Source organism: Aspergillus pseudotamarii, assembly GCF_009193445.1.
Source record: "Aspergillus pseudotamarii strain CBS 117625 unplaced genomic scaffold BDV38scaffold_54, whole genome shotgun sequence".
Taxonomy (NCBI): domain Eukaryota; kingdom Fungi; phylum Ascomycota; class Eurotiomycetes; order Eurotiales; family Aspergillaceae; genus Aspergillus; species Aspergillus pseudotamarii.
The window spans coordinates 38,950-50,698 of record NW_022475068.1 but is presented as its reverse complement, the minus strand read 5'-3'; the positions used below and the strand labels follow the sequence as shown (position 1 = coordinate 50,698).

The 11,749-nt window shown below is 48.7% G+C and overlaps 5 protein-coding genes across 5 annotated transcripts; 3 read left to right on the top strand and 2 right to left on the bottom strand.

Moving 5' to 3' along the window:
• Positions 1 to 672: 672 nt before the first annotated feature.
• BDV38DRAFT_273564 (uncharacterized protein) lies at positions 673 to 3,648 on the top strand (the record flags this gene model as incomplete). The annotated part of the gene is made up of 2 exons (XM_032057693.1): positions 673 to 932; positions 975 to 3,648. 2 exons carry the CDS (start codon positions 673 to 675, stop codon positions 3,646 to 3,648), a joined length of 2,934 nt encoding a protein of 977 aa, XP_031910441.1.
• Positions 3,649 to 3,982: 334 nt separating this feature from the next.
• BDV38DRAFT_255312 (nuclear export protein Noc3) lies at positions 3,983 to 6,262 on the bottom strand. Its single transcript, XM_032055396.1, has one exon. The coding sequence runs from the start codon at positions 6,192 to 6,194 to the stop codon at positions 4,134 to 4,136; it is 2,061 nt and encodes a 686-aa protein (XP_031910440.1). The 5' UTR covers positions 6,195 to 6,262; the 3' UTR covers positions 3,983 to 4,133.
• A 95-nt stretch (positions 6,263 to 6,357) lies between these two features.
• On the top strand, positions 6,358 to 7,275 carry BDV38DRAFT_255311 (ribosome biosynthesis protein NIP7). The gene is made up of 4 exons (XM_032055395.1): positions 6,358 to 6,650; positions 6,705 to 6,874; positions 6,932 to 7,033; positions 7,096 to 7,275. The coding sequence occupies exons 1-4, from the start codon at positions 6,389 to 6,391 to the stop codon at positions 7,117 to 7,119; spliced, it is 558 nt and encodes a 185-aa protein (XP_031910439.1). The 5' UTR covers positions 6,358 to 6,388; the 3' UTR covers positions 7,120 to 7,275.
• A 1,619-nt stretch (positions 7,276 to 8,894) lies between these two features.
• Positions 8,895 to 9,786, top strand: BDV38DRAFT_162148 (DCN1-like protein). The gene is made up of 2 exons (XM_032051796.1): positions 8,895 to 9,189; positions 9,255 to 9,786. Exons 1-2 carry the CDS (start codon positions 9,059 to 9,061, stop codon positions 9,679 to 9,681), a joined length of 558 nt encoding a protein of 185 aa, XP_031910438.1. The 5' UTR covers positions 8,895 to 9,058; the 3' UTR covers positions 9,682 to 9,786.
• Positions 9,787 to 9,979: 193 nt separating this feature from the next.
• Positions 9,980 to 11,493, bottom strand: BDV38DRAFT_162171 (Mpv17/PMP22 family protein). Its single transcript, XM_032051797.1, has 5 exons — positions 11,472 to 11,493; positions 11,113 to 11,419; positions 10,737 to 11,012; positions 10,387 to 10,653; positions 9,980 to 10,331 (listed from the first exon to the last, which is right to left on the bottom strand). The coding sequence occupies exons 2-5, from the start codon at positions 11,311 to 11,313 to the stop codon at positions 10,278 to 10,280; spliced, it is 798 nt and encodes a 265-aa protein (XP_031910437.1). The 5' UTR covers positions 11,314 to 11,419; positions 11,472 to 11,493; the 3' UTR covers positions 9,980 to 10,277.
• Positions 11,494 to 11,749: the final 256 nt, after the last annotated feature.

Genomic DNA, 11,749 nt, shown 5'->3' with positions numbered 1-11,749 from the left:
TAAGAATGATATCTTGTTTCTTGTGGGGGGTCCTCCCGGATACATACGAAGTAGATATAACAGGAGTCAATCACCAGCGTCTTTCTATTATTCGAGTAAGAAAGAAAGTAGATTGAACCTCTCTCCAGAAACGTATATTCGCTCTCAATGTCCAAGACCAAACTGATATCAAGATATCTAAAGGGTCTTGTACGTTACATACATATCCCACGCCTTATCCCAGACAGAAAGCAAGGCTGTTTCTGACAGAGATGCCAAAAGGGGAAGAAAAAGTAAAGACAAGCCCCGAACTTCAAACCCCCGAACCCGTAGCTCTAGTGAACATGAGTAGGGAGTAAGAGAAAATAGAAAAAGAAAAGGGAACAGCCAATTCCATGTGCGTCACTTGGGGGTTTGTGTGAGTGAAATTCACGTCTCGCGCTGTGGCGCGTGCCCCAGCAACACAACACAGTGAAGGCACCAGCTTCGCCACATACAAATCTTGTTTACTTGTGTGTTTCTCGTAGTGAAAGAGCAACACCTGGAAGTTGATTTCCTCAAAGCATCTCGCGACATGACAGACCAAAGTAACTGCAATAGAACAACAACGCACTGACTTCTTGTTTTTCAAGTATCTCGCTTGCTTTGGTGATTATCTTTGACTAGCTGTTTCGTTAAACTTCACTGTTCGTCATGACAGATTGTGGTAAAGATCAGGAGGCTCAGACTAGATCTGAGTCTGAGGATAAGGAGTTGAAAGAGAGACCCAAGGTCAAACTGCCTCTGGTGCCCACCATGCCTGGCAATGCCTGGTCGCAGATGAGGGCTCGTGAGCAAGAACGTATTCGTGAAAGGGAGCTGCATAAGTTGGAGTTTGGTGAGTTGGGGTATGACCCTAATACCGGTATGTTATGTCTTCCCTCTATTTTCGCTGTTGGCTTGACTTTTCTGAAGTGAGTAGTGATAACTCGTCCAACCGCGTCCTATTCTTCAAGATCTAGTACAATGAGGAAATCGTCTGGACTAGATTACGACGAGGCTCTCGCCCTCCCGATGCCTAAGCCCCGTCTTATAGGTGTCAGTAGTTCTGCTCCTGTGCTTGAGCCGACGGTTTCAAAGCCAAATGTCCTCACAAAGTTGAGTGGTTTGAAGAGACAGGGCGCTACGGAGCCCCATCCTGGTGATAAGGGTGCGGATACAAAGGTTGAAGGTGAAAAGAAAAAGTCCATGATCGCGACGCTGAGATCGAGACTCAGCTTCAAGGAGCTTGGTAAGGAGTTTCGTAAAGCTCAAGATCCTCCACTTAGCACTATGCCTCGACTGCCACCGAGTGTTGGAATTCCACAGGTCGAAAAGATCAAACAATCGCCGCCTGGGTCTTTTGACTTCGATGAGGAAAGGCTATATATCCCCAAGCGCAGAGATCCTGGAGTGCACCCTGCATCTGCTCCAGTCCAGGCCACTAGGTTTTCGGACCCAGGTAGCTTCGAGAGCTCTAAACAGAGCACCTCATCCTGCCCTGCACAGCAGGCTAAGGGTGATGGCAAGCTTGATGCAATAACTCTTAAAGACACACAGAAACAACATCGGCCTTATCACAAAGTGGGAAACGTGGAGCCTATGACACGCCTTGACACTGTCCTGATTGACGGCTCATCTCCTCTAGCTAGCACAGGCGATACCAGCAGGAGCCACCCGGCGGTTGTCGATGCGGAACAACGCTATATCAGTATGAAGGTGGATATCGAACCATCAGTTCCCTCTAAGTCAAATACTGATGCCACCTCTATTATGAGTCCAGCTTCAACATCCAACGAACCAAAAGGTGTTGCACCAATGTCCTCGCCGTGCGAACGCAAACAGAGCAAGGTGGAGAAAAGTCGTCCGCTAGTCGTCTCATCGGATCAGCAGAGGCCACTGTCTGTCAGAACACAGGACCAAACTGAAGTAACTACTCCGTCCGGACAGTACAACAGGCGCTCATCCACTAGATCACGGGAGCAACAAGCCTCAACCCCTGGACAGGCTGAACCTGTTTTCGACCCAACACATATGAGGATGCCCTTCGATCCTCAGCTCCCGATGGATGATCCTCGTTTCTACTCTGGCGCGACGACTCACGGAGGTTATGCTCCTCCTCCACCGCACCCGGGCTACCAAAACACAGTAACGCTGGAGCAGCAGATATCCACCTACATGGATTCGCTTCACATCCACGTTGACGGCACAGCCAACAAACTTGCCCGGTCATTCGAAAACAACAGCAACTGGTCAACGGATCAAATCCTGAGGCACACAGGGCATCTGTCGGATCTCATGCGCAAGCTCAATGCCCGAGTGATGAGCGACACTGAAGTGACGAGAGAGCTGCAGCGGGTCATGATGGAGGTAAAGATTCAAGTCGGTGCTATACAGCGTGAGCAGCACCAGATGGAAGACAGGATGACACAGCTCTTCCAGAGTGAGTACAACAAACTGAAGGGCGAGATTAACGTGTTGGCCTCGACTGTAAGGTCCACTCTCCCCTACAACCCAGCACAGGATGCAAGATCCATGAATACCAGGTTGCAGGGGAGCCGAGATGTCATCAGATGGAGTAAAGACAACGAAAGGCCACAACAGTTCAGGAAGATGAAGTCACGTCAGATGAGGAAAGGAGATGTGGTGACAAAGAACACGGACAGCAGAGGTGGGGAAGAACACAACTGTGAATCTGTCGCACTGAACAAACACGCCGAGGAACACATGCTTACTGATGATGTTCCAACACCTATGGCAGCCTTTCCCACTCCAAGTTTCCATGGCGATGACAGGAAAGATCACTTCACTGAGCCTCACTCCAGAAGACCCATTCTGAAAGACCCGAGCACAGGATCCACGGGGAGTCCAGAACCTCTGCACAGCAGCTCCGCTAAAGGCAAAGGAAGAACTGCTAGCAGTCAAACTCTTGTTCACAAAGCAAGCGCTGAAATCATGAAGTTTCCAGCTAAGATGGGCCTTTTCTATCCTTTCCGCCGTGGCCGTGATCGGCGTAGCAGCGAAAGCAAAATCGCAAGCCGCTCTTTGCCTCCTACCAAGCGCAGCAAAGGTGATAAAACTTTTGAAGGGCCAGAGTCCATGAAGCAAGAACCACTTCCATTTACACCCGCCATGCAAGCAAGCGCTATTTCTACTACTGGGGCAGAGCATCGCCAGGTGGAGATTAGCCCCAGCAGAGTTCATCCCGCTCTGCGCAATCTTGCTCAGCAACAGATCATGGCAGAACGTGAGCGCCTCGATACTCAGGACAACATGACAGCCCGGCAGCTCCTACGGTCCTCCCAATCCTTTCAGGATCTAAATTCTCGTTCCAGAAATGCTGCATCGTTTGATTGGATTGATAGCTCAATCGAAAGTCCTTCGGAGTCCACAAGTCGCAGTCAGAACCAGCAGGATCTCGCTATGGGATTCCCTGCTCTTTCAACAGCCCCGCTCCGCTCGTCTTCTAGAGCAGATTCACCATTAACAGCTTTCGCTGAAGCACGGATGTCTCAGGCTTCAAATGTTTCTTTTGGTTACCGTGGCCCGACCCCTCCTCCCAGAGAGTCTGAAGCGAGCGAGTCGAGCCTACCAACCTGGTATCAGGCAGCCTACGCATACAAGCCCATCGAAAAGCCAGAGGACGATTGATATGAAACTATCGGTTCATAGTAAAATTACTATTTGCTTTCAAGCATTTCACGCCGTGACGATTTCATTTCTTCAATAGTCTATTGGGCTGGAACCTTGGCCGGGGTAACTGCGTATGATATGACTTGGCGCACTAAGATGGTCGTTTGGGGGTTTGGTACTCAAGGGGTATTGGCGTTTGTTATTGAACGGAAGGGGATAACATTGGATGGTTTAACAGGACAAAAGTTGGGACCAAAAGTCGGTAATGGTGTGAGATTTCATTTCAGATTGACGCTTGCAGTTGACCTGCTCACGTGTTCTAAGATTACCGGGTATCATGATCTGGCTAACCAAAAAGAACAAAAAAAAAAGACATAAAAAGGACATAAGAGACAAAGAAGAGGAAACATTTCAGTTTATGGATTAAACATGAGGAATATGTTCTTTTAAATGGCAATGAAATGTCATGTGGATACATTGCAGATAGCCATAATGACAATACTTTACTTCCTCGAGATCATCTTCTCCATGTCCATGGCAGCATCCCGGACTTGGGGACAGTAGTGTAGTCGCAGTAATTCTCCTTCCCATACCGTCCCAGCAAAGACATTGGTTGCTTCTATATCTGTTGCGTAGGGATTGTATACACCATCGCCTTTACGTTCCTCACTGTACCACAATGAAGAGATACGATTTGCGTGATGCTTCGTTACCTGGTTTAGAAGGGAAAGCGTGGCAATAGCGGACTTCTCAGGGACCTGGAGCGATGTCGTCAGGAGTCGTTTAGTGAAGCTACCAACACGCACCGGAGGTGGTATTCCTTGTGCGCGGGACAACAGTGTGGACTGAAGGCAGCGGAGCAGCAGAACTGTCGGAGTCTGAAAGTTGACCTTGTTCCTCGACTTGAATTGCTCCGTCGAGTTGTTATCATCTGGATCGGGGAGCCGAAGAGATTTGTTGGGGTTGAATTCAATGTCAGGGTTGATCGAGTGAGAGTATAGGGAGCGATAAAGATGCTTGATAAAAAAGCTTAGGTCAAGATGAAGTGTACCTGCCGCCTTGCTAGCATCCTGTCCTTGAAGGAGCGCAAAGGCAGTGACGGTACAAAGGAGGGCTTCGCGCTGAGAATCTCTTGATGCTGTCGTGGATTCAGGATCCTCATCCTCCACGTCGTTGTCTTCAAATTCGTCGCGATCAGCGTGCCCGATCAAGTCCTTCAGAGCTTCGAGTAAGTCGCCAAAGAAATCCTGGTTGATCAGATGCGCGTATTTAGCAAGGCCCTCGAGTACCGGGCCCATGAGAGTAGGAATGCGGAGTTTCAGAATGCGGAAGTAAACCCCAAACACAAGCTTCAAGGTCTCCGCTTGGTTCTTATCTCTTTCCTCGTGGGATACTAAGGCGTCGGCTTCCTTCATATCCTTCTCCACGGCTTTCCGCTCCTTTTGGATCTTGCGCTCCCGTTTAGTGCGGAATTCTTTCTTTTGCTTCTTCTTCCCACGGAATGTATTCTCCTCTGGCTCACGGTCAACCCGATCCCTTGATGCCTTGGAAGAGAATTCGGAGAGCAGCCGGAGGTGTAGGAAGGTGTCCAGGACGCTTTCGTTGATTCTAAATTCCTTCGCCTTCATCATCTTCGACAGGAGACGAACGGCTTCAAGGGAGACGACTCCGTCCTCATCTCTTGCGAAGACTTCTTCGATTGTTTCCCGGCATTTGACAAAATCAGCATCCACTTGTCTCCTTGCGAGCCGGTTGACAAGAATTTTCAAGAGCTCCCCGCGAAAGTTAAAATGCGGTACGGAAAGGAGCATGTTGCAAGCACAGTTGATCGCAATACTTTTTAAACTAGGGTCAACTTCCTCCTGTGAAGCTTTAGACGGCTTGGTAAGCTCAGTCAACTTCTGAACGTAGTGTTTATAATGTGAAAGAAGCGACTGTTCGTAGTTTTGCAGTTTGCGCACTTCTTTCGATAACTTAGAAGACATTTCTCCATCACTGAGAGGCCGGATGCGGTAGCCCGGGATCACGTCCTTAAATATGGCGGCTTGCGAGGCAAGAGCTAGCTTCTTGATGGCAACGTGCGCGCCGTTATTAACCATTTCAGCCATTGTTTTGAAAGAGCCAAGATGTTCCTCCGGGTCTTCATTGATCAAAGTCGCCAGCTTTGCAAGTTCTTCTTTCGCCTGTAAGATCTGCAATTTCATCGGAATTTTGGGCTTCTCCTCCTCCGCAGGTGTTTCCTCATCCTCGTCCATGTCAGCTTCGGCGTTGGAGGCTACATCCTCCTCATCGTCATCGGTGCCAAGGAAACTGTCAGACTCTTCAGGCTCCGGTTCCTCAATGTTTTGCAAACCCTCCGCGGTTTTGATAGGTAGCCTTGTCCTCTCCTTATCATTTTTGCCCATCTTGCGCGGACGGCGCTCGTAGTCTTGTTCGAGATCCCATTCGGAAGCGTTGCTGTAGAAGTTGTTTAAGGCTGAGCCCTTGGAGGTTTTCGAGGTGCCATTGCCTTCATCACCAGGAGGACTCAAGCGTCTCCTTTTATTCGTGCGTCCTGGAGCCATGACGATTTAATCGAGCAACCGAATTGTCGTGGTGAGGGTCGATGGTTGGTTTTGAGCGGTTCCCGTCCGAAACTTTTTTTTTTTTCTTTGCGGTGCCAAGACTTATGCCAAAAGCTCTCCACCTTAAACTTTTCTGGATTTTTTGTCCGCGGAGCTTTTCTTCGACTGCGAACAACCCGCATCAATCACTCAAAATGCGTCAACTCACTGAACAAGAGACAAAAACGCTTTTCGAAAAGCTGGCCAACTATACTGGTCGTTCGTTGAACAATCTTATTACTACATCCGATGACCCCAATGACCGATATGTATTCCGTCTCCATGGAAATCGTGTCTATTATATGAAACTGTCCTTGGCCAATCTTTCGACAGCCATTCCTCGCGCAAACCTTCTCTCACTTGGTACCTGCATCGGAAAGTTTACCAAGAGTGGTCAGTTTAGGCTGCACATCACTGGTAAGATCTCTATCAACTTTTAGCGATCAATGAACAGATCTCTGACTTCTACAGCTTTGGATGTGATTGCTCCCCACGCGAGATACAAGGTCTGGATCAAACAGAACGGAGAGATGCCCTTCCTGTACGGTGGAAATGTGGTAAAGGCACACGTCAACAGGTGGTCAGACGATTGTCCAGAACACGCAGGTGTTGTTGTTTTCAACTCCAATGATACTCCTTTGGTAAGACAGGCGTTGGCACAGAGAATATGGCGGTATAAGTTACTAACACTGTCTCAGGGCTTTGGAGTTACTGCCCGGTCTAGCGCCGAAGCGAGGAAATTGGAGCCAACAGCCATTACCGTGTTCCGCCAGGGAGATATAGGAGAATACCTGAGAGAGGTGTGTTGCATCTTAATTGTGGAAGTCCTTGCACACATCGCAGCTTACTGACTTTTTCCTAGGAAGATACTCTCTTTACGACGTAAAGGAAAATCGTTGCATACGCGGGATCATTCATGGAATTTGGATGCTAGATACCTGGGGGTTCTCGCAGGAGTTCTGGAGTCATCTGTCTGTTTCAATAGAAAAGTTTCTACCTTTATTCTTCAACATACTGTATCCATAATCATATGCGATCACAACAGCCCGTTTCCTCCTAGCCTAAACCCAACTATATTCTTTCTAACGATTCCAGATATGTCGTCTCCCATGACATTTCAAGTACTTGGTTCAATAACTATGTAGACTTTCATCCCTATGCAGAAGGAGTAGTTTGAGGCTTATTGGTGGGGAAGGATGGGACGCTGATGGTCACACAGCTTGCCGCTTTAATATGAGGAAATAGAGGTTATTCCAAATTTTAACATACAAAGCATGTATAAGTGCTTCAAAGCGTCTGAACAAATGATGTGCAAAAAGTTTTTAACTGCTCGTTGCAATAAGTTATTTGGAAATAATCAGTCCATGTATTAATTTATACTGCGGGGCACGTGCATTTATCAGTGATCAGTCAGCTCTTTCAAAAGCGACAATGCGAACTTTTGCATCTAATCAGCCATAGTTGTGTCTACTACATTTCTCAGAATCTCTACTGCGCTGAACAATTACTGGAATCTCTAATCTATCGCTACTCTTATTATAAATTTCACTCGCCCTCACATTCCTTGTTCAGGTTTAGCACTCGATAGAAGAGCGTACCTGAAGGCCCGTCTGCACCCCACCATGCCACCTTACTCGGGTCTCCAGAGGCAACAAATAGCCCAGTTTATGAACTTTACACAAGCAAAGGATGCAGTAGCTGCCAAGGTATGATCTTCCTTTCATTATTATACCACACGCATTGTTGGTCTCAAGTCGTACATATAACTTTCCATGTCACGTGCGATAATCAAGGCCCAAAGCTGATGTTTCGTTTATAGTTCTTAAAAGCTTCAAGGTGGAATGTCGAAGAAGCCATTGATGCGTAAGTTGCCTGAGATATTCCATTTCTTTTGTTCTCGTCTTGTCCCTCCCTTGATCCATGGCTGGACCTCTACTTTTTTCTGGGCTTTGCAATTCCGCCGTACTGCAGTGTGGAAATGCCAGGCTCTCTTGTTGCTTGCCGAATGACTGGGCGGTTTGGGTGCGTCGGTCTTTACTGGCTATGCTCTTTTCAGTCGCAGCAAGCCGTCGCCCGCCTTTGGCCAGTAAACGGGCAACTGGAGATAGCTTGTCAGCCATTGATTCTCCATTCTCCTTTTGGACATCCTATGCACAGGACAGAGCACTATTGGCTGGTCTTTTATCCCATGTTAGCATCAAATTGCGTAATGCCCGCCAGACGAGACTGCGGTGCTTCAGGCCAGCTTGAGGGCAGTTAAAGTAACTCACAATTACCTCCAAGCCTAGCTCGTCTATGCGGCGCCTTACCACAATTTGCCGCTTATGGAGCACATATGGGACACTCTCAAACCTCATAGAACAAAGGTGTCATGTATCTCTCCGGCACATATGGAGTAAGGGCACAGGACGCGGGTGAGGTTCGCAATTACCTAAATAATCCCCAGGCGTCATTCTTGTGTCATCACAACGTCTGGGTTCTTTCAAAGATTCCGAGGGAACGTAACCGAGATAGGCATTCAAGCTCACAAGTGTCAAGATGAGGACCCGCTCTGGAAAGTCGAGATACTTATGTCTTCCATTGTCCATGCCTACCCGTTCCTCAAAGAGGCGAAAGCCAGTCATACCAGCGCCCATGACGTTTACTGACAAGATTCAGGTATTTCCAGAGTCCCCAGGGGGCAGGGGGCACCACCTCCTCTATCAACAAGATATTCGACAGCTATCGAGGTGAGGCAGCTCGCCCAAAGAAAAGTATCAGTTCCAACCTAATCCCATTCAGACTCCCCGGATGACAGCCCCGATGGCATCGGCATTGAAGGAGCGATGAAATTTCTCGGCGATATCCAAGTACAACTAGACGAAGTGACATGTCTCGGCATCGCAGAACTTCTGAAATCACCATCGATGGGCGAGTTTACTCGAGAGGGATTCCTGAATGGTTGGAGGGCTGTCGGGTAACATCACCACCAAACCCCGTTGCCAAAATACGGAAATCAAGATATTCTAACCTAATCTACAGATGTGACTCCATCGACAAAATGGTCGCCCACGCTGACAATCTCCGATCGCAGATTCCCACGCAGCCAGATCTCTTCCGTCGCGTGTACCGCTATACGTTCCCTCTCTGCCGGATGCAGGGCCAGCGGAACCTCCAGTTTGAGATTGCAGCCGAGCAGTGGAAGCTATTCTTTACGCCGGAGAAGGGTGGAGTCCAGTGGGACACCGAGACGACTCCATGGCTGGAATGGTGGATCGAATTCATGGAGGAGCGCGGAAAGAAACCCGTTAACAAGGATCTGTGGGAACAGGTTGAGGTCTTCATGCGGAAGACTCTTGACGATGAACGGTTTGGGTGGTGGAGTGCGGATGGCGCATGGCCTGGGGCACTCGATGATTTTGTAGCCTGGGTGCAGAAGAAGAGAGGGGATAATATGGAAGTGGAGTGATGGTTGGTAGTGGATCGTTGAGGGGAATGAGTGTATGAATGCATAGTAGAATTGGTATATTCTAGTTCTCGCAGCTCTCTAGGTCCAGCCAACTGTATCGGGCTCTACGCCTCTTTCAACCGACAAGTTTGAGAAACATTCGCAAAACATTTGCAGTAGAACCTCCTAGTTTCTTAACTATCAAAGACTAAGGACAGGCATTGAAGGTAATGTGTAATTTGACATTGCAAAGGGTAAATAGCAGCACTATGGACTATCAAGTTATGTATATCGGCAGCTGCAGACGGAAACTAAGAAAAACATACATCGTGACGGTCAAACATATCTTCATCTCGGCACGACACAAGATAGGGAATGGTCTTGGGGCCAGATCAGAATAGAACATGAGAATGGAATCAATCAAACATGCAAAGGGGGTAATTGGGGGCGGAGAGGGGGAAGAAGTAGATTGTCCGTGCCTTCGGCTTGCTTTGCCTTGAGGGAACGTATTGCATCTATTCAACCGAGGTATGGTGTGGACGGGCCGAGGATTATGGAAGGCGTTCGGGTCGTTCCGCTTGAGCCGGATGGGTAGGGTCTGAATCTATATACATTTACTAGTAGCCCTTGGGCTCGAAATCACTGCCTGGGCCGGCGCGACGATCATAACGCTATTTAGGTTTGTAAATTAGTGTCTGGGATGAAATGGTTGAAGAGGGCATTTACCTTTTTCAGGGCCTCGAGGCGCTTTCTCTTCGTGTGGGTGTTGACATAAGTTCCAATGAAGAAACCGATGATGTTGAAGAATGGCACCCAAGTGTGCTCGGGAAGGAACTTCTGCGCGAACGCAAGTGCGAGAGGGGAAGTGACCCAGCTGACTTTCATGACGGGCATGAAACCAGCGCGAACGGTGGCGCGAACCTGATGGAAGGTGCGCGCACCAGTGATGACAGCCATCGACGATAGGTACACCACGTTTTGGATGGGGGAGATCTGCGTTTTAGGTTAGCGTATCCGCGCATTCCAGAGATCGAGGGCACGATTTGTGGGACGCCCGACATGAATGGGGAACGTACTATGAGATTGCTAAAGAGAATCTGTAGGATCTTGGCCTTCAGGCTTGTGCGGCCGGCAAAGATCTTTTGGAGGATGCCCACGAGGAAGTGGCCCAGCGGGGCAGCGACAAACATGCCGTAGAGAAGCATTTTAGGAACACGGGCGCTGAAGTAGTGCCCATTCCTGCTGACATCATTCGCGATCCACGAGGCCAAGTATTCTTGAGTTGCGGAAAGCACACCCGACGTCAACATCTTGGTGCGCAGAGGGTTCTTCTGCAGCTGACGCAGGTACATCTGTAAAAGCGAGCATTTTCCATGTCAGCGAGCTGCGAGTGTACCGACCGCGATAGTATCAATCGCCGAGCCGACGCTCCGGGGTGGAGGATAAACATACAGCCATATAACCATTCTGAGGGTTTCCGCCAGTCAAGCGTTCGCCGACCTTGTGCACCAATTCCTTTGTGTCTTGGCGAATTGACTTTGCGGCCTCCTCCTGAAACTGTCCCTGGACCTGGCCCTTAATTTGTTCCGTGACCTGTTGCGTGACCTGTTGCGCGACTTGGTCCTGGAACCTATCCTGAAATTTCACGGACATGATGGCGGTTGCTGCGGTTGCGTCGGCAATAGAACACGAGGGTAGCGATGATAAGATCGGTTCTCGGAATTGACGGCAACGGGTACAATTGCGGCGGACGCGGTCTCTGAGAAACAGTTAATACACGATCCGCTCGGACAATAATGCATACAATGGACTTTAGATGACGGACAGTTGAATATGGGGCGATGTGGGTTAAGAGTGGAATAAGAAAATCGGTGAGAGATTGATTATGGGGTTGGAGAAGAAAGAAAAAGTCCCGCCAGGAACTAAAGAAACAGGGGGGGGAAGGAGCTGAGCTGCTGTTTGTTTATGGAACGAGGAGGCTGGCTGGAACTCCCCAGACCGAAAAAAAAAAATAAGTTCTCAGCTTGGGGGGACACGGAAAGCTTACCGAGGTTAAATAAGGTAAATAATTGGTAGTAGAACAATTAAG